The sequence below is a fragment of the Pristis pectinata genome, chromosome 2, assembly GCF_009764475.1.
Source record: "Pristis pectinata isolate sPriPec2 chromosome 2, sPriPec2.1.pri, whole genome shotgun sequence".
Classification (NCBI taxonomy): Eukaryota; Metazoa; Chordata; class Chondrichthyes; order Rhinopristiformes; family Pristidae; genus Pristis; species Pristis pectinata.
In genome coordinates, this window is record NC_067406.1 from 23,786,101 (window position 1) to 23,810,171 (window position 24,071).

At 41.7% G+C, this 24,071-nt stretch overlaps 1 protein-coding gene across 1 annotated transcript in view; it reads right to left on the reverse strand.

The window, feature by feature from the left end:
• The window catches only part of pstpip2 (proline-serine-threonine phosphatase interacting protein 2), a 117,506-nt gene that overhangs the window by 34,751 nt on the left and 58,684 nt on the right, over positions 1-24,071 (reverse strand). Inside the window, exons 3-6 of the mRNA XM_052010294.1 lie at positions 23,450-23,524; positions 22,360-22,394; positions 19,306-19,412; positions 2,121-2,183 (exon numbers count right to left, since the gene is read on the reverse strand). Coding sequence (XP_051866254.1) covers positions 2,121-2,183; positions 19,306-19,412; positions 22,360-22,394; positions 23,450-23,524 — 280 coding nt within the window. The remainder of the gene's footprint in view (positions 1-2,120; positions 2,184-19,305; positions 19,413-22,359; positions 22,395-23,449; positions 23,525-24,071) is intronic.

Consider the following 24,071-nt stretch of genomic DNA (forward strand, 5'->3'; position numbering starts at 1 on the left):
GATTTTGTATGTTCTATGACCTTGGATGTTTCCACCAGGTGCTCAAATTTCCTCTAACATCCTAAAGACATGCAGTTTAGTATAAAATGGGATTAGTGCAAATGGGTGCTTATTGGTCAACGTGGATTTGATGGGCCGAAGGGCCTGTTTCTGTGCTGTATGACTCTATGACCTCTATCAGTGCTGATGATTTAATGTCAGGCTATTGAAGAATGACCCTCTGTGATATCACTTTAGCATCAGAGATAAAATGCTCAGCCACTACTTTGGGACTTGAACATTAGCAATGAGAGAGTCCTCTTACGATGGACACTTCATTTAGCGGAGATAATTCCAGCCACTGTGGATAGAAAGTCAGTCAATGAGCCACAGCTTGACGATAATGAAACATCATGTCAGTCCAGTGCAGGGTTGGAGGGAGAGATGCTTCTGGTACAAACCAAGTATGTTTCCATAAGGAGGAACAACTGGACATACAAAAGCAGAACTCCCTAGATGACAAAACAGATAATAGTCAAGTTAAAGCAGAACAAAATGGTTTATGATGAATGTCATGTACAAAATACAGTGAAAGCAGGGGAAAACTATTAAAGAAAAGTTCAAGGGCAAAGAGAGAATGTGAGAAAATGTTAATGCATGATGTAATAGTGAACCCAATAATTTCTAAGACATACAGAACATAAAAGGATAGTTTAAAGGAATGTGTTGGCCAAATGAGAGACAAAAATAGTGAAGGCAAAGGGTATGACTGAGGTAATTAAGAAGAACTTTAGGAAGAGAGCAGATATATTGGAATGACTAAAATACATAGAAAGGAAGTATAAGATAGGTTGGCATTACTAAGAACTAATTAGTCATCTGTTCTAGATGGGATGCAGTTGGAATTATTGAGTGAAGCTAGGCTGGAGATAGAAGATCTGGTCATAATCTTTCCATGTTACTTGACTAAGGGACTAGTACTGAAGGACTGCAGACACCACATCCTGTTCCTGAAGGAATAAACCAGGTCCATCTGTCAGTGATGGGAAAGCAGCAGAGAACACTGTCTATAGATAAAAATAGATAAAAATATTTGCAATCGGAAAACCCTGGGTTAATAACAGACACTGGCATAGATTTGTTAAAGTCAAATTGGGTCTAACTAATCAGATTAAGTTCTTTGATGAAGTAACAGTGTTGACAAAGGGGCACCAAGTACATCCACTCAATGACTAACATTGGCTCCTGGTTGAACACTGCTTTAACTTCACTTCTACCTTGTCCCTTCTGAAACAACTCTTTTCTTTTTGTGAAACACCTTTAACCATCCTTTTGGTAACTGGCACTCAAATCTTATCTTGCTCAGTTATGTTTGAAAGCTCGTCTGTGAAGTGCTTTGTGTCATTTAACTATGGCATGGGGTGTATTACTGAAGATGGTATACAAATGCAAGCTGTTGTTATAACATGTATGGACTTTCAATAGATATTTAATAAAATTCCACATAACAAGCCTACTTTGAAAATAGAAGATTTTAGATTTTCAGCTTTCAAATTTCTCCAGTAGTTTCAGGTAATTTTTCTGCATTTTCACCTCCTTTAGACTTTTGTTACCTTGCAATATAACCCTTTTCTGCATTTACACTCTCCTGCTCTCCAATCTATCACAGAAGGATCTATGGCCTGAAATGTCTCTTTTCACAGATGCTGCCTGACCTGCTGAGCATTTCCAGCATTTTCTGTTTCTTATTAAAAAAATCACTTTTGTGCTCTCTTACTATTAATAAATACTATTTATATTTGTAATTTATAGTAATTTTATGTCTTTGCACTGTATTGCTGCCACAAAACAACAAATTTCACATAATGCAAGTCAGTGATAATAAATCTAATTCCTGCCCTCCCTGCATCTTACAACCCATACATCTCCAACTATTCCAAGCTTTGATGAAAAGCCATCAATCAGAAACATTAATTCTGCTTCTCCCTCCACAGATGATGCCAGACCTGTTCAGCATTTATAGCATTTTCAAATCAATCAAGTACTGGTGAACAATCATGGGGACAAACTTTCCAACAAGAGAACAGCAAACTCAAATTCTTTCAGGAAAGCCAATTAAGAACCCCAAAGAAAGCTCTTACATCCATAGTTTTCTTGTAGAACATTGTCTTCTGTTTGTGCAAGTTTTCCATGCAATGTTCAATCTGAAAAGACAAAAGAAACAGCATGACTGGAAGAAAACAAGTTTAATACATCACGTGGTGCTCTCGCCTTCGCAAAGGATGTTGCAGTTGTCAGTGATTCTTTTAAAGGCATGAGCTGCCACCTCAAGGTTGTTGAGAGATTCTGTTGAAAGACTAGTCTACAAATTAAAGTCAAGAAGTCTGCTAGTTTTTAAATATGTCTGCTAAAATTAAAATGTTCACCTATAATAAGGTTGGTAGGTGGCAAAGTAATAAAGTGGATTTGGATTTTATTGATCCAGGCTCATTTGAAAAGTATCTAGGTGCCAGGATTGACCCCTGGTCAGGGAATTGTAGTCAAATCTCCTCCTCATAAACTGTGAGCAAATATTTTTTAAAGCATACATCCTATGCCTAAACACAAATCAACCACATATACACCAGAAATAAAAGTAGTCCAAGCCCTTCACACCAATACCTTACCATCTTGAACAGTACACAACTATCCTAAAGCTTTACTTCTTATCCCTCATTCAATGTTTTATTTGATGTTACTGAAGGCTGGGCATCTGAAATCTGTAAATTTCCCTGCACTTTGTCAGGTCTGAAAACAACTCTTTCAAATGAAAGTCAAAAAGCTGCAGATGCTGGAAATCTGAAATAAAAACAAAAAATGCCAGAAACGCTTAGCAGGTCAGGCAGCTAAGTGAAATGGTCAACATTTCAGGTTCAGAACCCTTTGTTAGAACCTTGGAAAGGGTCCCAGACTGGAAACATTAAATGCTTTTCTTACCACAGATGCTGACTAACCTGCCAACTATTCTAAGAATTCTTAATCAAAACATGGTCCTACTTCTGGAAGCTCTTAATATCCTACAACTCACCAAGATCCAAATTGTCCAATTCTAGTCTTTTCCCCATTCACAATTTAAAGTATTGTACTACCGAAAGCCTCGACTTCATTGATCAAGGCCCCAAATCCTGGAATTCCCTCCCTAAACTTCACTGCACCCTCTCTTCCTAAAATACTATCTTTTTGACCACACTTTTTGTTTTGTCTCCATATAGACAATGTCAATACTGTTCAAAAGTATTCTTAAAATACTTAGTACATTTTACTACATTATGTATGTATGCCCACGCAAGGTGTTGACTGGTGCGACACATACAGAGTCCTGGCTATTTATAGAGGGAGAACAGGAAAGCAAGGTTCAGCTACAACTAGATTCTGGTCACAGCAGAACCAGATTTGGCCACAAAGGTAATTAAAAAATTCAGTGGTACTTTGGAGATAAAGAACTTTTGTTTTAATAGAGAAGCTAGGGTTGTTCAGAGAAGGTCAAAAGGTTATTTGATAAAATATCTAAACAAAGCAAAAAAATACAAACAGAAAATAGGTCAAGCAACATCTGTGAAAGCAAAGCCATCAGCTTGTTTCCTTTTCCATAAACGTTGTCTGACCTGCTGAGTATTCCCAGTTAACTGGGGTTTTATTTCAGACTTCCAGCAGTGGTGGATTTTACTTCTGTGAAATAAGGAGAAATAGTTCCCAATTATGAAAAGGGCTGAGAATCAAGGGTAAATAGATTTTAAGTAATTGGCAAGAGAGCCAGAAATGTTCTGAGCAAAAGTCCATGCAGTAAATCATAATGATCTGGAACTCGTTGTCTGAAAGGGTGGTGCCATTAGACTGAATTACCTCTTTCAAAAGGAAATCTGAGAATATTTGAGAAAGAAATAAATTGCAGGATTACAGGGAATGAGCTGGGGAATGGAACCAACTGGATTTTTTTTCTATATTCAGGATGTGGGCAATGCTGGCATGGCAGGCATTTATTGCCCAACCCTAATTACCCTTGAGAAGGTGGTGGTGAATTGCTGTAGTCTTTCTGATGAAGGCACTCCCACAGTGTTGTTGGATAGGGATTTCCAGAATTTAGGCACAATGATAATGATAGACTGGCAATATATTTCCAACAAAAAACAGAATACTGGAAGAACTCATGATGAAGGATCCTCACTACCCGGGACATGCCCTCTTTGTGTTCCTACCATCAGGGAGGAGGTGCCGGAGCCTGAAGACCCACGCTCAACATTTTAGTAACAGCTTCTTCCCCTCTGCCATCAGATTTCTGAATGCTCCATGAAAACCACCTCGTTATTCCTCTTTTGCACTATTTATTTTTGTAACTTAGTGGTTTTTAGGTCTTGCACCGTACTGCTGCCGCAACACAACACATTTCATGATGATGTCAGTGATAATAAACCCGATTCTGAACTCAGTGGGTCAAGCAGAATCTGTGGAGGCAAAAGGTACATGTCCACTTCTCGGGTCGAGACTCTGCATGAGGACTGAGGGGCAAGAGGAAAGATTTCCAGTATACTGAAGTACAAGGGAGGGGTGGGACAGAGGCTGGTGAGCGTTAGATTGGGGGGGGGATGATGGGCAGCTGGAACCAAGTGGGGGAGGGAGAGGGGCTGAGAAAGGTGAACAAAGGCAGAAGAAACCCAAGTGGACAGGGGAGTGTGTGTGGGAGAACACAGGGGGCGTGGGTGACCCGAAATTGGAAACTGAAGCTGTTGTCAATATATTTCCAAGTCAGGACAGTATGTGACTCAGAGAAAGTTGCAGGTAACTTGTAGGTAATGACGTTCCCCTGCATCTGCTGCCCCTGTCCTTTGTCATGGGTTTGGTCAGTGCAATCAGAGTAACCTGAACGAATATCTGTGGTGTATTTTGTAAGTGTAGTGGAGGGAATAAATGCTTAGAATGATGGATGGGGTGCCAATCAAATGGGCGTTGAACTAGGCAAGTGGAGAGTATTGTGATGAGTAAAACTTCATGTGGTGAATACTCGTGATCCTAAACCCACTACCTGAATGAGTTTGGCAAAAGATTCAATGGTGTCTTTTAAAGGGGAATCTGACAGTACTTAAGAAAGAAACAATTTCTTTGTTCCTTGTAGACGGTGAAAAGTCTTGGGGTGTTAGAAGTAGTCATCAGAGGATACCCAAACTCTGACCTGCACTTGTAGCTACAGTACTTGAGTGTTGGTCTAGCTGAATTTCTGGACAAAGATGATCCTCAAGATATAGATAGTGGGAGATTTGGCAAAGATAATGCCTTTGAATGTATAGTGTAAGTGATTATACTCTCTCTTGTTGCACATGATCATTGCTAAGCACTTCTGTAGCAAAAGTGTTATTTGCCGCTTTTATCAACCCATTGTCTAGATTTTGCTACATGTAGGCATGGGCTGCTTCACTTGCTGAGGAGCTGTGAATAGAATTGAAAATTGTGCAATTATCAGTGAACATCCCCACTTCTGACCTTACAATGGATTAATGTCAGCTGAAGGTGGATGGGCCAAGGACACTGCCCCCAGGATCTCCTGCTGTGATATCTTAGATCTGTGATGATTGACCTCTGACAACCACAACCATTGTGCAAAGTCTGACTTCAAACACTGGAATGTTTACCTTTGGCTGACCATTGATTTTCCTGCTCTTTGTGAACAGGACATATTTTGCACATCGCTGGGTAGATGCCAGTGTTGTAACTCTACTGGAAGAGCTTGGCTGGCAGGGCAATTAATTTTGGAGAGCAGGTCTTCAGTACTACATCTGGGATGCCATGTGATCCTACAGCCTTTGCTGTATCCAGTGCTCCCACCTGTTTCTTGATATCACATGGAGTAATTTGAATTGGCTGAAGACCAACTTCTGTAACGGTGCAGAATGCCGAGATAGGTTATCTCTTCCACACTTCTGACTGAACATGGTTTCAATTGCTTCAGCTTTCTCTTCAACACTTGCATGCTGGGCCCTGCCATCGTTGAGAATGAAGATGGTCTTAGAGCATTCTCCTCCTGTTAACTATTAACAACCAGTTTTGGCAGGGCTACAGAGCTTTGATCCTATCTGTTGGCATTTAACTCTGTCCATTGTATGCTGTTCTTTTTGTTCAGTATGCATGTAGTCCTGTGCTGCAGCTTCACCAGGCTGACATCTCGTCACTTTTAGTCATGCCCTGTGCTGCTCCTAGCATGCCCTGCACTCCTCATTGAACCAGGGTTGATAGTAACGGTGGAGTGAGGGATGTACTGGGCTGTGAGGTTACGGATTGTGCTGGGCTACATTTCTGCTGCTGCTGCTGATGGTCCACAGCCTGAAGCCCTGTGTCTCAATGCTGAGTGGGCACACCACTCACCCCAGCCTTCACTGGCAGCCTCTGCTGACAAAACTAAAATAGATGGTGTTGTAGACAGTGCAGAGGGTTATGAAAAATTACAGGAAAATCTTGATCAGCTAGGTATGTGGGCTGAGGATTGGCAGGCAAGGTAGTGTAGTAGTTAGCGCAACACTATTACAGTGCCAGCGACCCAGGTTCAATTCTGGCCGCTGTCTGCAAGGAGTTTGTACGTTCTCCCTGTCTGTGTGGGTTTCGTCCAGTTTCCTCCCACATTCCAAAGACATACTGGTTAGGAGTTGTGGGCATGCTATGTTGGCACCGGAAGCACGGCGACACTTGCGGGCTGCCCCCACAACAATCTACGCAAAAGATGTATTTCATTGGAGGTGTGTGTGTCTGAGTGTTTCGATGTACATGTGACTAATAAAGATATCTCAACATGGCTTTCAATCCAGATAAATGTGAGGTTTTGCATTTTGGGAGATCAAACCAGGGTAGGACTGGTACAGTGAATGGTAAGGCCCTGGGGAGTGTCATGGAACAGAGGGACATAGGAATGCAAGTGCATAGTTCGCTGAAAGCAGCATCTCAGGTAGATAGGGTGGTGAAGGTGGTGTTTGGCACGCTGGCCTTCATCAGTCAGGGCACTGAGCACGGGAGTTAGGAAGTTATATTGCAGTTACGCAAGACTTTGGTGAGGACGCACCTGGAGTATTGTGTACAGTTTTGGTCACCCTGTTATAGGAAAGATGTTATTAAACTAAAAAGTGTGCAGAAAAGATTTATTTGGATTTGGGGGCCTGAGTTACAAGGAGACATTGCATGGACTAGGACTTTATTCCCTGGAACGTGAGATTGAGGGGTGACCTGATAGAGGTATGCAAGATCATGAGGGATATAGACAGGGTGAAAGCACAGTCTTTTTCCCGAGGGAGGGGGTGCTAGAAGCAAGACAACACAAGTTTAAGTTTAGAGGCAAGAGATTTAAAAGTGACTTCGGGGGCAGTTTCTTCACGCAAAGGGTGGTGTGTATTTGGAATGAGTTGCCAGAAATAGTGGTTGAGGGGGGCACATTAGCAACATTTAAAAGCAATCTAGATAAGTACATGGATAGGAATGGTTTAGAGGGCAATGGGCCAGACGCGGACAGATGGGACTAGCTCACTGGGTAACACAGTCGGCGTGTATGAGTTGGGCCGAAGGGCCTGTTTCCATGCTGTATGACTCTGCATTCTGCCTCAGTAGTTCACAGCAGATTGAGCTGTTCCCACTACTGTGGTTGCACCAGCAGTGGGCAGGAGTTTGTGCCTGGTTTCCAGCAAAGTGTGCAGCAGCAAGACAGCAGAAGTTTGGGCCAAGTTCCCAGCACTGCAGTGCTGTCAGTAATAAATCTATATATTCATAGTGCTGTAATGACCCTTTTAGCTGTAATTTTATTGGTGCTATCAGTATTGGGAACACCAAGTGCTAAGCAAAGTACCAGTGTATTTAATTTCACCTTGGTATTCAACAGGCAAAACAATGAAGTGTAAAAGTATGTTCCCTATTATAAATACATACACAGAAATAAAGAAAGGAACTAATTGAGTAACCTTGGGCCACATAGTTTGAGAAGGCTATGCTTCCCCTTTGCCATTATAAATATGCAACATTTGTCAACTTCCTTATTTGCCATGTAATCTAAATCAGTCACTTTATCTACAAATGCTCTCGCTTTTTTCTTTGTTATTTTGGAGGTGCTTATGCTCAAAGAGTCCATGGTCTAAACAAATGCATTGCTGTCACTGGGAGCAGCAGTTACCAATCCCAAATCAGCTGCAGGCCATGTGCCTGGACCAGTGGAAGGAATGTAGTAAATTATAGCAACAGGAGATCACCATTTGGTATCTTGAGCCTCTTCTGACATTCAATTAGATTGCAGCTAATACCTATACCAATTCCATGCATCTGCTTTTGACTTAGAACATAAAACAGTAGAGCACAGGAACAGGCCCTTCAGCCCACCATGTCTGCACTGACCAAGATGCCAATCTAATTAATCCCGTCTACCTGCCTACAGTCCATATCCCTCTATCCCCTGCCTGTTCACGTTTCTGTCTGAATGCCTCTTAAATGTTACTGTTGTATCTGCAGTGGACATGGCATCTGTGGATTTCAGGAAAAGGTGATTGGTCATGTAATTTGGAGGAGGGTTCAAACAATTAAAATTATGGAAAGGACAAGAAATAACAGGTTATTTATGTGACCAACTTGAAATGCAAAGTAGGGTGTCCAGTAAAGTTTGCTGCTGTTCAATGCATCCATTGATGCTTTGGTTATAGGTTCAGAAAAGTGGTGTTGAAATTTTACACACACTAGAAAATTTAAAGTATACTTAGCTCTTCAGAGGACAGGTGCAATGGGATATTGATGGGGTGGATATGGGGGAGATGAGCTTAAAGTAGCAGATGGCATTCAATGGCAGCAATATAGCAGATACAATTTGGTGTTTAAAAAAAAAGCACTACACTCCAAGTGAAAGGAAGCTTCTTTAAGAGCAGAGGGATTTCTGGTAAATATTAACAGCATATTAAAAACAATATTGGTAAGGTGGTCAAAGAAAGCCAATAGAATACAAGTCAAGAGGCAATGATGAGCTGATACAAACCTTAAGATTTTAGTTACATAATTAATAAGACTATAATCCTATAAACCAAGGTCCACATTGTATATGATGTAAATCGAGGCCTTGGATGTAATTCAAATTCACTAGAATGCTGCTGCCTACAAAAGGGAAAATAACTGTGAATAAAAGATTTGGAAAATTGAGTCTTATCATAAGATGCAAATTATGGGCTACTATGATGGAATTTTAAAAATATTATTAAAAGTAGTACAGATAGAAAGAACTGCTGTAAATTAATGAAGAATCAATGTTAAAGATTCAGGATTAACAAACAATGTGCAGGAGGAACTCAGCGGGCCATTCAGCACCTGTGGGACAAAAGGAATTGGTTGATGTCACAGGTCGAACCCCTACATCAGGACGCAGGGCCCCCAGTTCAGGGTTTTGACCCGAAACATCGACAATTCCTTTCCTCCCATGGATGCTACATGACCCACTGAGTTCCTCCAGCACATCGTTTATTGCTCAGATTCCAGCATCCACAGTCTTTTGTGTCTCTCTTAAAGATTGAGAAAGGAGGGTACAGGATTATAGAGTAATGTAGCATGCAGGCCCTTCAGCCCAACTTGTCCATGCTGACCAAGGTGCCCACCTGAACTAGTCCTGTATTTGACCCATATCCCTCTAAGCCTTTCCCATCTATATACTTACACAGTTGGGAAAATGTGAAATTCATGTACAATTAGTGGTTAAGGCAGAAACTACATCAACGTTCAAAAGTAAACTGGACAAGTTGAAGGGGGGAATCTAAAATGGGGATACCACAATTTATTGGCCTATTGTTGGCTGTCAAAATAATGGTGAGGTTATTCACATTGTCCACCATATAGGTGTAAATAATACAGCAACTTCAGGCAAGGGGCAGTTGCCAATTGAAGATGGAAACCTGAAAGCTGCTGTCTGCAATGCTCTGCTCCACCATTAGTTTTGAAAATCAGCATCTTAAGAGTCTGCCTCCACACCCACATGAATGGCAAAATGCTGTTATAATTACAGAGTACTTACAGAATGAAGTCTTGAACATTTCGATGCACTGCTCAGACAACCTCTCTGGCATCAAAAATGAAGTATCACCATGCATGGAGTCTCACTCCAAGTTTAGTTGGATGTTTAAAAAACGCAATATGTTACATATTTTCTTCAATATTTTTTCCTTTATCTTTCAGCCCTGTTTCTCTCTCTCTACCTCATTTAGCTCAAGTTACTTTTAATTTCCAATCCTCTTATGTTAACTTCAGGAACTTCCAATATATTTTCTTAAGGCCTTGTTCACTGAGGCCCCATATGTCCGGCTCTCCTTATCTGCTTGCACTACAGAAATTTGGCACATCTAAATTTTTTTAAAAAAGTGTGCAGGACAAATCTAATTGATAGCAGACAAAATTAAAACATTTGCAGTAAATTACAGCCCAATATGATCTATGCTCAGTTCTGAACTAAAGTATCTCCAGCACATCCAAGCAGGTTGCTGGTGAATACTTAGAGTCAGAGCATGCTTCTGTTGGCTTAAAGTACAGCTGTGGGCTGACAAGTCTCCATTATGATGGGACTTCATGGTAGCCTCTTAAAAAAAAGCTAGCAAGATAGTTGATGCATTGGTTTGAATTTTCCAAAATTCCCAAGATTTGGGGAGGGTTCCATCAGTAAATGTAATTCTTTTATTCAAAAAGGGAGACAAAAAGCAGGAAACAACATCTTAACATCTGTCATAGGGAAGATGTTGGAAGGTCTATTAAAGACATTACAGCAGGGCACAAAAAAAAAGTTAAGGTAATCATGCGAAGTCAATGCAGTTTTGAGAAAAGGCAACCATGTTTGACCAAGTTACTGGTGCTCTTTGTGTTGTAGAAAAAGGGAAACAACAGGATGTACTATGCTTAGCATTCCAGTAAGCAGTGAGAAGGTGCCACATCAACGATCATTGAGGAAAATGAAAGTTTGTGGTGTAGGAAGTAACATATCGGCATGGCTAATAGGAAACAGACATGGCCAAAATATCTAATACAAGAGGACAAGCATTTAAAGTTGGGGGGGGGGGGGGGGGGGTGGGGGAAAGAGTTCAAAGGAGATGTGCAGAGCAAGTACTTTTTTTTAAGCACAGAGTGTGATGGGTGCCTGGAATACACTACAAGGGATTACAAGGTTAAATACAACAGAGGTATTTAAGAGGCTCTTAGATAGGCAAATAAATATGCAGAAAATGGAGAGATATGGACTTGTGTAGGCAGAAGGGATTATTTTAGTTAAGCTTTTAATTACTAGTTTAATTAGTCTGGCACAACATCATGGGCCAAAGGGCCTGTTCCTGTGCTGTACTGTTCCATGCAGACAACAGGTTTTGCTGGTTGGCACAGTGTATTTAATGATGTGCCACAGTGATCAGTACTTGGGGCTCAGCTTCCTGTAATTGAAACAAAACAACGTGAACAAAGGCACTGTAGATATGGTTGCTAAATTTACAGATACCACAAAGGTAGGTAGGAGAGGAAGTTGTGAAGAGGACAAAAGTTAAACTAAATTGGTTTATTATTGTCACATGTACCAAGGTACAGTGAAAAACTGTTTTGCATGCCATCAAAACAGATTATTTAATTACAACAGTGCATTGAGGTAGTATAAGGGAAGACAATAACAGAATGCAAAATAAAGTGTTACAGTTACAGACAAAATGCAGTGCAGGTAGACAATAGGGTTCAAGGTCATAACCAGGTAGATTGTGAGGTTAAGAGTCCATTTTATCATACTAGGGGGCCATTAAATAGTCGTATAATAATGAGATAGTCCATGAGCCTGGTGGTACGTGCTTTCAGGCTTTTGTATCTTCTGCCCGATGGGAGGGGGCAGAAGAGAGGATGACCGGGGTGGGTGGGGTCCTCGATCATGCTGGCGCTTTACCGAGGCAGCGAGAAGTATAGACAGAGTCCCTGAAGGGGAGGCTGGTTTCCATGGTATGCTGAGCTGTGTCCACAACTCTCTGCAGTTTCTTGCAGTCTCAGGCAGAGCAGTTGCTGTACCAAACCATGATGTATCTGGATAGGATGCTTTCAATGGTACATCTATAAAAATTGGTGAGGCTCAAAGGGGCTATGCCAAAATTTCATTAGCCTCCTGAGGAAGTAAAGGCACAAGTGCACTTTCTTGGTCATGGCGTCTACGTGACTGGACCAGGACAGGCTATTTGTGATGGTCACTCCTAGGAACTTGAAGCTCTCAACCCTCTTAGCCTCAGCACCATTGATGTAAGTGGGAGCATTACAATATTACAATGTGATATAGATAATTCAAGTGAATGTGTAAATGGAGTACAATTTGGGAAACTGTGAAACTATTGATTTTGGCAGGAAAATTTTTTAAAAATCTAAATGATGAAAGACTGTATTGCTCGGAGACATGGAGGGATCTGGGTCTCCTAATTCATGATTCACGAAAGGTTAGTATGTAGCAAGTGATTTGGAAAGCTAACTAATTAGGAGAGAATTGTTGTTTATTGCTGGCAGAACTAAGTACCAAAGTAGGGATCTTATGCTTCTGTTATATGGGACATGAGTGTGACTACATCTGGAGTACTGCTTACAGTGTTGTCTCCTTATTTAAGAAAATGCTGAAGTATTTTGAGCAGTTCAGAGAAAGCATGAGAAGCAGTTCTGAGAAAGTTTACTGGACTAATAGCTGGAATGGAACAGTTGTCTTATGAGGAAAGGTTGGACAGACTAGACTTGTATCTGCTGGAGTTTAGAAGAACCAGAAAGGACTCGATTAAAATACACGATTCTGAAGAATCTTGATGGGGTGGATGTGGAGAGGATGTTTCCTCTCGTAGGAAAACCTTGAACTAAAAATCAATGTGTTGAAATAAGAGCTCATCCATTTAAGATGGAGATGAGGGCCAATATTTTTTTCTCAGAGTGTTGAGTTTTTAGAACCCATTTCCTTAAGGGAAATGGAAGCAAAGTCTTCAGTACCTTTAAAGGCACTGATAGATGAATACTTGATTAGAAAGGGGTGAAATGTTATTGTGGGTAGATAGGAATGTGGGTGGAGCCCAAGTTACAAAAAGCTCAGTCAAAATCTTATTAAATGGCAGACCTAGTTTGAATGGGCTACCTTATATTTTCTTATATTAACTTGAAAGAAGCTATTAAGGTAGGATCTGACAGGATTAGATTTGACCTGTTCATTGTTAAAATATCCCATATTGTTGAGGTACATGCATCTTAGCTTAATTAGGACTGCATCTGGCTTGGTGCAGGACATTTAGCACCACAGCCAAGATCATCACAAAACCTGTAGCCTTTGCTATATCCAGTGCATTCAGCCACCTCTGAATGTCACCTTCTATCTCTCCCTGCTGTCTGTTCTGATGGGCTTGAAAGCTTCCTGTTTTCTCAACAAGATATTTTTTTTAAAATTCCAAATAACAAAGTGACAAAATGCTCTGTAGAGTAAGATTCTGAAACTCCGCTATTTGACCATTCGGAAATTGCAATAGTTCAGCACCTGGTTCACAGGTGATGTATGCTGTGCTCCCTTCCGACTGGCCGGGCCCCAGATTCATCACTCCCTTCAGACTTGCTGGGGCCCCAGTTCCCACATTCTTTTTAAACTAACCAGGGTCCCGCTTCTCACCCTCCCTCTGAACTTCACAGGTTCACTGGGAAATTTGTGTGTGGCATGAAAAAAAATTGAATTAGAAAATGTGCTGGGCATTACTAGGGAATAACATCCAATAGTCTGGGAAAACCTGTTAGTCCAGCACCACTAAATTCTCAAGGGTGCCACATTATCAAAGTTCTTTATGTAGTTTGTCCTAAGTGTCAGAATACCAGGGAATGCGGACCACATGTAAAGTTAATCACACAGAAGATACCAAAGTCACTCATGTCATTAGGCATAGGTCAGACACCAACATGATGGATGAAGAGAAATAATTGGGCCAAGGTAGCTTTGTACATTTATCAACATTCACCTTCATGTACACAAGTACATATGCATATGACAATAAACTCAACTTTGGCGAATACATTGAGTTATATCTCACTCGGTGGGCTGCCAAATTTTTCTGACCACGAGTGAAAATGTAGCATAAATGAGGTAGTAAATGGACAGAGTACAGAAGAGATTCATTAGGAATGGAGGGCTGCAAAGAGATTGGATAGCGTGGTTTATTCTCACTGGAATGTCAAAGGCGGAGGGGTGACTTCAGAGATTTCTAAAATTAGGAGGGACATAGATGGAGTCTTTTTACCAGGTCAGAGAGTCTGGAACAAGAGGTTTAAGATGAGGAGGGGAGAAATTTAAAAGTGATCTGAGGGGCAAGTTTTTCCACACAGAGGACTGTGGTCACCTGGAACAAGTTGCCAGAGGAGGCGGTAAAGGCAATTTGGAAGGTACTTGGATAGGAAAGATGTAGAGGGATACGGGCCTAATACAGACAGATGAGATTAGCGTAGATAGGGATCACATGGACGAGGTGGGTCCATACAACTTTCAAAAATAGAACTGGATAAATATTAGAAATCGGAAGATCTTGCGGTACTACGAGTCACTGAAAGGTCTAAAAGTTCTACTTGGATAGCTCTTTCAAAATGTCAGCATACACAGAATGGGCTGAGTAGCTTTTATGCTGTATCACTCAATGATTCCATTATAATGGACTGTGTTCCCTAGAGCCTAGGTGGGTAGCACTGGGTTAGGACTTTCCCTCTGATACTTGATCTTGCCATCACCCCAACCCATTTTGCAGAGGGGTAAAACTGTCAGGAGACACTGAGGAAGCACTCAGCTGAAACTTTATCCCTCCAACACTGATAACGTAGCTTCATTATTCCAGAGGCTTCACCGAGAGCACCCAAAAGATAAGTTGTAACAGGGTGGACAGCAGGACATTCCAAGAAGGCTGGCCCTCACCTGTATTTGCACACAGCAAATGCGTGAAGTGGGAAAGGCAAGTAAAGTTTGGGCAGCAGGAGGCCAACTTGCCCAACTGAGCCCCATTTCTGCCATAATCTTGAGTGAAATTACAAAGGCAAATCCAGATAATCCTTTTTCTTAGAATGAGGGATCCGTTGACAAAAAAAACTTCTTTTTACCTCATTTTAAATTTGGGAGCAGTTCCTTAAACTCTGTTATATGTACTCAAGGTTTAAAAGCTGCTTCCACTTAGAATCCCATCCCAGCTTAAATCAATATAAATGCGAGTTCAGTTCTGTTGCCAAGCCATGCAGTTCAAACCTAAATAACTGTGTTATATGTGTTTAATTATGTGAAGGACTTTTCAAATTTTGTTGGCATATTCAAATCCAAGAAGTTCTTGCAATAAGTTTTCCTGTTTTTTTTAAAATCATTATTAAATTCGTCAATAGGAGATGAAAAGCAGAGATCTGTTAGGATATAAAATTAAAATCTGATCTGACCACAGCCAAGCCAAGCCAAGCCTGAGGACATTCCTGACACCAAGTCCAACCAGACCCACATATTCAATCCTCTTGGGTCTGGGTGGAGTAGGCAGGCTCCAGAGGGAAGGGCTATTTCCCTGGCTCATGGGTTCTCTCAGTTTAGCACCTTTCAGTGGATTTCACTGCTGGCATTATCCTTGGCACCCTTCCCTTAGGATATCAGTTTTCCCAGCTTAGGGATGCCTCCCAGCCTTGGCTCCCTGCCAGTTCACCATTACCATGAACATGGTATTTACACACCACCATCCAAGGAAGTCAAACGGCAGGAATTCTTTAAAAAAATAAAGATTTTTCAAAGCTGACATGACCCAAACCCAACAATATGAAGTCCGGATCAGTTTGGCTATCCAGGCAAAATGACCAGCCAACTACTTAGATTTATAGTATTATACAGCACGGAAACTGGCCCTTCAGCCCAACTCATTCATATCGACTAAGGCAGTGGTTTTCAACCTTTTTCATGCTGCGGCCCCCCAGAACATGTCCTTGTTACATGGCGGACCCCCAAGGTCCACAAAATCAAACAATCGATAATTCATGCATACAACACTTAAATTACTGCACACAGGCCCTATTGAAATAGTGACTATTTCAATCACCGATAATTACCAGCGGTGTCTTTGAGTGTTCAGTTCAATGTGAAGGTTGTGCCTGTTTTGCACTGCAGAGTTTGTCCAAACGTGGTGGTATGTGCGACAAACATACGCGTATGTCATCCTCAATGTTCAGTCTTGATTTGTATTTGGTTTTCATGACAGTGACTGCAGAAAATGCTATTTCGCACAAGTGGTTGCAAATGGTAACAGAACATTGACGGCTTTGCCGGACAGCAGTGGATACTCCTGGGAACATGCTATCCAGAATGACAACAGTGACATTCGGTTGAACTGCAAGCGCAAAGTCCTGTCAGATGACAGTTCACCCAATTCTTGTTCACGTCCAGTTAAATCAGTAAGCATGCATTCAAACAGATTTCGAATCCAATCAAACGTGCTTGTGTCATCATCGCTGAAATACTCATGGAAATAATGTGACAGCTGTTGAATATGGTTCAAAATGGTGCTCGCAACAGCCTGCCTTAGTCTCGTTCACTGTCAGAAAGTCAGCCAGCAACGGAAACATATCATAGACGCCTTGCTTGCATCTTCCCTTCCAGATACGGAGTTTTTTCTGGAAGGCATTGATTTTGTCGTGTGTCTTCAGAACATTTGAGCCAGGTCCTTGCAATGATAGATTTAAGCTGTCCAAAGTGTTGAAAATATCTGCAAGATAAGCTAATCTGGCAACCCACATCTCACCTGTCAAGAACTGTGCCAATGATCCATTAAGCTCATTTAGAAAAATGAGAAGTCCATCTCGCAATTCATATACACGCTGCACAACGCGGCCTCGTGACAGCCATCTGACTTCTGTATGTAGCAACAAATGCTTATGCTCGGCTTCCATTTCACGGCATATGTTTGCAAACAAACGATGATTGAGCAGCTTGGCTTTGATAAAGTTAATGATTTTAATGCACATGGAAAACAGATCCGCAAGATTTTCATCCACATCCTTTGCAGCCAAAGCCTCACGGTTAATCATGCAGTGGGTTGCTGCTACATGTGGTTTACTTCTTTCACTCATGCGACTAGACCTGACTTCTGTCCCGTCATTGCGGCAGCACCATCCGTGCATACTCCAATACACTGTGTCCACGCCAATGCCGATTGTACAAAAGAAGTGACAAGCACACGGAAAAGTTCTTCACTGGTTGTACACCCTGGGAGTGCCTTGCAAAACAAAAAGTCTTCCAAAGCCTCTCCTTCCCAGCAATATTGAACATAAACCAACAACTGCACAGCACTGGCAACATCAGTACTTTCATCGAGCTGAATCGCAAAACTGACTTGCTGAAGACGTGCTATTATCTGGCTCTGTATATCTTCCGCCATATCGCCAATTCTTCTGCTTACTGTATTATCAGACAGTGGAATGGCTTTCAGTTTTTGACTGGATTCTTTTCCCAGTACAACTTCACACATATCTACTGCTGCAGGCATTATAATTGTGTGAACGTGCTATTCGTAATGCTACCAAATATGATGTGCGAAGAGCCTTCTCATTTACAGTGGCACAGGCTGTCATTTTGCCTTTCTGCTTGAGGTACAGCTCCTTTTGCTGCTCAAAATATTCCTTCGGCTTACTGGCAATATCTGGATGCACTGTTGTTAAATGGCGCTTCAATTTTGCTGGTTTCATTGCATCGTTGGACAGTGTTTGCAAACACACAGAGGTTGGTCCGCATTTGTCCCCACTGCGATGAAGCCATATGAAATGTATTCTGGATTGTACTTGCCTGCATTTGGCCCATATCCCTCTAAACTTTCCTATCAATGAAGTGCTCTGAGACGTCCATTAAGGGTGATGCAATGCTTTATTAAAATGTCTCTTCACCCACCCACCCCAATGAAGCCACATTCTTTCTTCTCCCCTTTCCCATCGGGCAGAAGATACAAAAGCCTGAAAGCAAGTACCACCAAGCTCAAGGACAGTTTCTATCCTGCTGTTATAAGACTATTGAACTGTTTCCTAGTATGATAAAATGGACTCTTGACCCCACAATCTACCTCGTTATGACCTTGCACTTTATTGTCTACCTGAATGCACTTTCTCTGCAGCTGCAACACTTCATTTTGCACTCTGTTATTATTTACCTTGTACTACCTCAATGCACTGTGTAATGAATTGATCTGTATGAACGGTACCAGTTTTTCACTGTACCTCGGCTCATGTGACATTAGTAAATCAATTTACCAATATACCAGTAGTTTGTGTTACTGTGGTCTCAACATTTTTGTACGCAGACTACTTTCTGCAGCTCTTAAGGTTACAAGAAACGTAATCCATGCACAATTAAATAATTAATTGAAAAAGATTAGTACATTCCAACGTCCATTGGGAAAGCATTTTGTTACATTACTGTTGTATCATTTGTGTCTCAGCCAGCAGCACTTTCACCTCTGAATCAGACAGTTTGGGTTCCAGCCTCACTCCAGAGATTTGAGTACAAAAATCTAAAGTGACACTACACTGCAGTACTAAGAGAGTGCTGCACTGTCTGGGGTGCCACCTTTCAAATGCGATGTTACACCAAGGCCCCACATATACTCTCAAGTGGACAGTCAAGACTCCATAACAGCATTTTGAACAAGAGTAAAGGAGAGTCTTCACAATAAAAAGGGAGCAGGGGTGCAGATGTGAGGGGGTTCATCTGGTGTCCTGGTGATATTTATCCCTCTCTTAACAACACTGAATCATTATAACATTGCTTTGTGCAGGGGATTATTACGTGAAAGTTGTTGCTGCATTTCCCACCTTACAACTTTTAAACTAATCCCAACTGCAGGTGTTTGACCCATGTACCTCTTAAACTTTCCTATCGAAGAAGTACTCTGGGACATCCATTTAGGGGTAGTGCAATGCTATATGAAAATGTCCTTCCCCCCCCCCCCCCCCCCCAGTGAAGCCCAGTAGTGTTTATTACTGTGGTCTCAACATCTTGTACACAGACTGCATCAGGTAAGCAAGCCAAGCTGAGGTAAGGGTTTCTGTTCAGTGTCAAATACCACCAAAAACTTACCAAGATATCAGAAACTGAATAGAAATTTAAGTCATAGTGAGCCCTGACTAACTAGGGAGAGTAGTCTAAGGAGATCAGCATGACTAGATTAAAAGGGCAGAAAGATAGTAGAATGGTTATTCCCAAAGAGGGTGGGAATGAGGAAATGGGAGACAACGGTTGCCAGAGAAGTGAACACAATACTTCAATAGAAAGCACGGCCAACTCACTTTTTTTCTTTGATCCTTTTGTTTTTCCCGGAATTCCTCCAGTTTTCTGACTTCTTCCCGTAAACTGCTTGCTAGTTGAATGTGTGATAATCCCACATTCTCCATCTCTGCAAGAAAATGAACCATTAACAACTGCAGCTGCTGGAATTTGGAGCAAAGAGACAAACTGCTGTAGAAACTCAGTGAATCGAGCAGCATTTGTGGAGGCAAAGGGATGGTCAATGTTTCAGGTCAAGACCCTGCATCAGGGCAGAGTGGAGAGGGGAGAGAGCCTGTATAAAGAGGTGAGAGTGAGGCGAGGCAGGAGCTGGCAGGCAATATTTGGAACCAGATGAGGAGGAAGGTGATGGGGAGATGGAGCCAGGTGGGGAGAGAGGAGGTTGGAGGCAGAGTCAGAGGCTGGAGGGTGATAGGTAGAGACCAAACAGCTGCAGATTGTGGAATCTGGGAATTGTGGATGGTGGGCAGATGGAACCAGTGGGGGAGCAGATAAGAGACCTAGTGGTTAAATTTGTGGGAATGTGCAGATGGAACCAGGTGGGGGAGGTGAAAGACTGGGTAATGGGGGCTGGGCATTTGGAAAGGAGGAGAAGTGAGAGAACCTGGGTGGATCAGAAGGAGAGAGAAGGGAACACAAGGGGGTGTGTGTTACCCGAAATTGCAAAATTCAATGTTCATACCATCGGGTTGGAGACCATGCAAGCAGAAGAGGAGGTGCTGTTTCTCTAGTTGGCATTTGGTTTCACCCTTGTAGTGGAGAGACAGAGGACAGATGAGCCGTGTGGGAATAGGAAGGGGACTTGAAATCGCGTGCAAAAAGGAGCTCAGGATGGCCTTCGCAGATACCATGCTAGCGCTTGGCAAAATGGTTGCCTCGTCTACTCTTGGTCTTGCCGATGTAGAGGAGGCAGCATTGAGAGCATTGAATGCAATAGACAAAGTTGGAGGAGGTGCATGTGAACCTCTGTCTCACCTGGAAGGGCTGATAGGTCCCTGGATGGTGACGAGGGAGGTGGTGTAGGGACAGGTGTTCCACCTCCTAAGGTTGCAGAGAAAAGTGTCAGATGATAGAGCTGTGGATAGGGAGGGTTTAACAAACAAGGGAGGAGTCATGGAGAGAATGGCCCCTGGGTAGAGCAGAAAGGGGTGGGGAGAGGATTATGTAACTAGTGGTGGGATCGCATAGCAGCTGGCGGAAATGCTGGAGAACGATGTGCTGGCTGTGGTACTGATAGGGTAAAAGGCGAGGACCAAGTCACTCTGTCCACAATGGCATCTTGAGCTCCCAGTTGCAGGTCATTGCAACTCCCCTTCCCATTCCCACCTGTCTGTCGACGGCCTTTTTCACTGCCAGGACGAGGCCCAATGCAAACTAGAACAAATTGCTCGTCTTAATCAAACAATGAATAGGTACAAACTCTGAGTATTATTGCTGGCAGGATATGGGTGGGCAAAATTGCAACAACAAGGCTGATATAATTTATCATTTGGGTGCTCGCACTCAGTGCTGACAAGGACTTAGTGCCAGAGCACAGAAACAGGCCCTACGGCCCAACTCATCCATGCCGACCCAGTTGCCTACCTGAGCTAGTCCCATTTGCCTATATCCCACTAAACCTTTCCTATCCTGAAATGGAGGCTCTAGAATTGTTTAGATATCCCAACAATTTAATGAAAATCAGAAAAACTGCAGATGCTGGAAATCTGAAATAAAAAAAAATTCTAGGACCACTCAGCAGGTCAGATGGCATCTGCTGAGAATGAGTTAACGCTTCAGGTTGAAGACTTTCATCAGAATACACAATGTAACAGTTGTGAAATGCAGGGCTGCACGACATGCCTAGCAGGCACGTGTGTGTCTATGAGACTGGTTCTTTGTAACAGGCAGCATCCTAGTGAATCGGGACTGTTCAGTTGATTCATCATTCCAGTGATGTGGAGCCTAATACGATACAGTATTCCTCCAGGAGTGGTCCTACTATTGTTTTAAATTAATTCACCATTACACCCAAACTTGTATATTCAAACCCACACAACAAAACACAATACAGTAAAACTCTGATAACCCAGCATGCTCAGGACTTCAGTGGTGCTGGAATAGCAGATTGTCCACATGATGGGATGTTACCCCTATTAATACACCAAATCAGTTTTTGTTTTAAAAAAGAGATGTTACTCAGTAGTATAATAAAATGTTTTAGTCAACCAGGTGATCTCTGAGAGAACTTGGGGAACAAAAGCCTGGGAGTTTAAAAAGGGAGCACAGGAAACAGAACCCAAAGAGTTTAAAATTAGCGCAGCCCTCTTCAAATAGTACACTACTGAGGTTATAAGGGGCCTGGGAATGGATCTCTGGTGAGGTTATAAAGAGCACAAGAAACTTAGGGCCCTGCTGAGTTTAAAAGGGGCATGTGAAACAGGGTCCAGGTGAGTTCAAAAAGGGTCCAGGTGAGTTCAAAAAGGGAGCATGGAACAGGGCCCCAACGAGTTTATAAGCAAGAAGAGGCCCATGTGATTTCTGGAAACAGGGCCCTGGTGACTTTAATAGGGAAGGTGATAAACACCACCTGGTAAGCAAAATGCCAAACCATCAGATAGAAAATTATCAGAATATTAGTGTATTTCATGAATGTTTTATGGTATTACTTATGTGAAGTACTGTTTCTCATGTCCTGTGAAAATTAATCCCATATCCAGTTGCTCTTCCACTTGATTAAAATAATTAGCTAATTGGCCCTGTAGAAATGAGGATTATAACTGTTAGGAGTGATTTGGAAGTGTTTCAGGTATACACAGAATTTCAATTCCAGCCTGCCCCAATCAGAGCTTGTTGATTTTGTCTCCTTTTCCAAAACACACCAACTTACAGTTGCTGACAGTGCATTCTACGTTCAGACTTTTGGCAAATCAACATATCTTCTCCAGAGCAACGGACTCATGCACAACAAACTCCGCAATAATGGAGCTGAATTTTGTACAGCTTTCTTATCCAAGTAAGATCAGAAGTATGCTTACCAGACATTCAATCACAGCTTTGAGAAAATAAACACTTACGTTGTTTAAAGACATCAAATGCTCTCTTCAGTGTACTAAAGGGGGGAGGGAAGAAAAAGAGACCGAGGTGAATACCTTGAATTGCAAGACATGGTGAATGTAGTTCTTGTCATTGAGAGTGACTGAAAGTACATTTATCTGGTCTTTACAAATCTTGTTTCCAATGCCCCTCTCCCGCACCCCAACTGAAGGATGCAAGCATCCAAATAGTTAACTATCTCTAATAGGAATGAGGGTTTTAACTGGTTGCATCCCACCTCAGAAGTGATCTGGAAATGTTTCAAATATACATGGAATGTACACTTCTAGCTGTGATTTTATTTTGAGAATTTACTGCCCATTCATTGACTGCTCCAGAGAAAATTAAGTCAACTATATTTATGATCTGGGTCCTGAATAGGCCAGATCAAGAAGGGGGAGAAAGAATTTCTTTAAAAACATTACAATCATGGTCAACCTTAACTCACAAATTACTAGATTTCTTGACTTTAGTTTCATGTCCAGCCATAACCATATTCATGACCTTTGAGTGAACACTCCAGTGACATATTACAAACTACAATAACCATGATTCCCAAGGAAGTAGAGGAGGAAGAACGCCAACAAAAGCTGTCATTGCACCCATGGAGAAAGGAAACCTGACACCTGTGTCCAACATAGCCAACATGATACAGGCAACTCCTAGCACCTACTGAAGGGCCTGAAAATCCAATGGTATAAAGAGTCAAGAAACCAACTCATCTTTTCAAAGCAATCCTGGGTCAACAACAATGGTTAATGTGATAGTATTGTTCACACCCAGACTAAGAGAGTCCTGAAGTTGTTAAACATTTAAGAAATTCTGGACACCATGGAGACAAAGTAAAAGTACAGAAGTAATGAGGGAATGTCATACTATACCTGCTGCTGAATCTAAAGTGGAGAGCTTTTCCTTTCATTACCAATGTTTCCCAGCAACATGAAGCAATAAGAAATCATTCTAGCGCAGATGCTCATTGTTGACCCTATGCTCAGATTTATTTTAAATCCAAGACCTGAATATTCTAAAACTTTGAGAAAAATTCATCTCAGAAATGCTTAGGAAACTTACTTCAGTTCATTCTGTCCACACACTTTCTTTGACAATGAAACCAAATCCTTCCCGTATCTCTCCTCGATGGAAGCCCTGGTTTATAGAAATGCAACAACGTTACTGTTCTCTGCAGGAGGCACATGCCCATTATGGGCAGCAGTAAATAATTAGTCATTAGTAACATGCACATTGCTAAATTGGGAATGGGAGGGCAGATTTTACAGTGTAGCCAGTGAAACGTCCAGTTCAGTGAGTGCACAGAAGAAAACTTCTTTTATTTCACAGTTTGAATAGGCCATTAAGCCCATCTTTCGATAGCTCTTTGAAAGAGTTTTCCAATTAGCCCAAGTCCTGTTGCTGTTTTAAAATTACAGTTAAATCTGCTTGCAATGCCATTACAACAATACTTACCAGGTCAAAACAAATAAATGCTCTTTAAAAAAAAAATCACCACATTGTTGATTCTCTTGTAAATTATCTTAAAATCTGTCTCTGGTCCCCAAATCCTCTGTTGGTGGAAAAGAGAACTATCAAAATTCTTCATTTTGAACTTCATCAAATCTCTTACCCTCAGCATCACTGAGCTCTCAATGTATGTGAAATCTTGTGATGCTGGTACAATTCTATTTGGGAGTGGTAT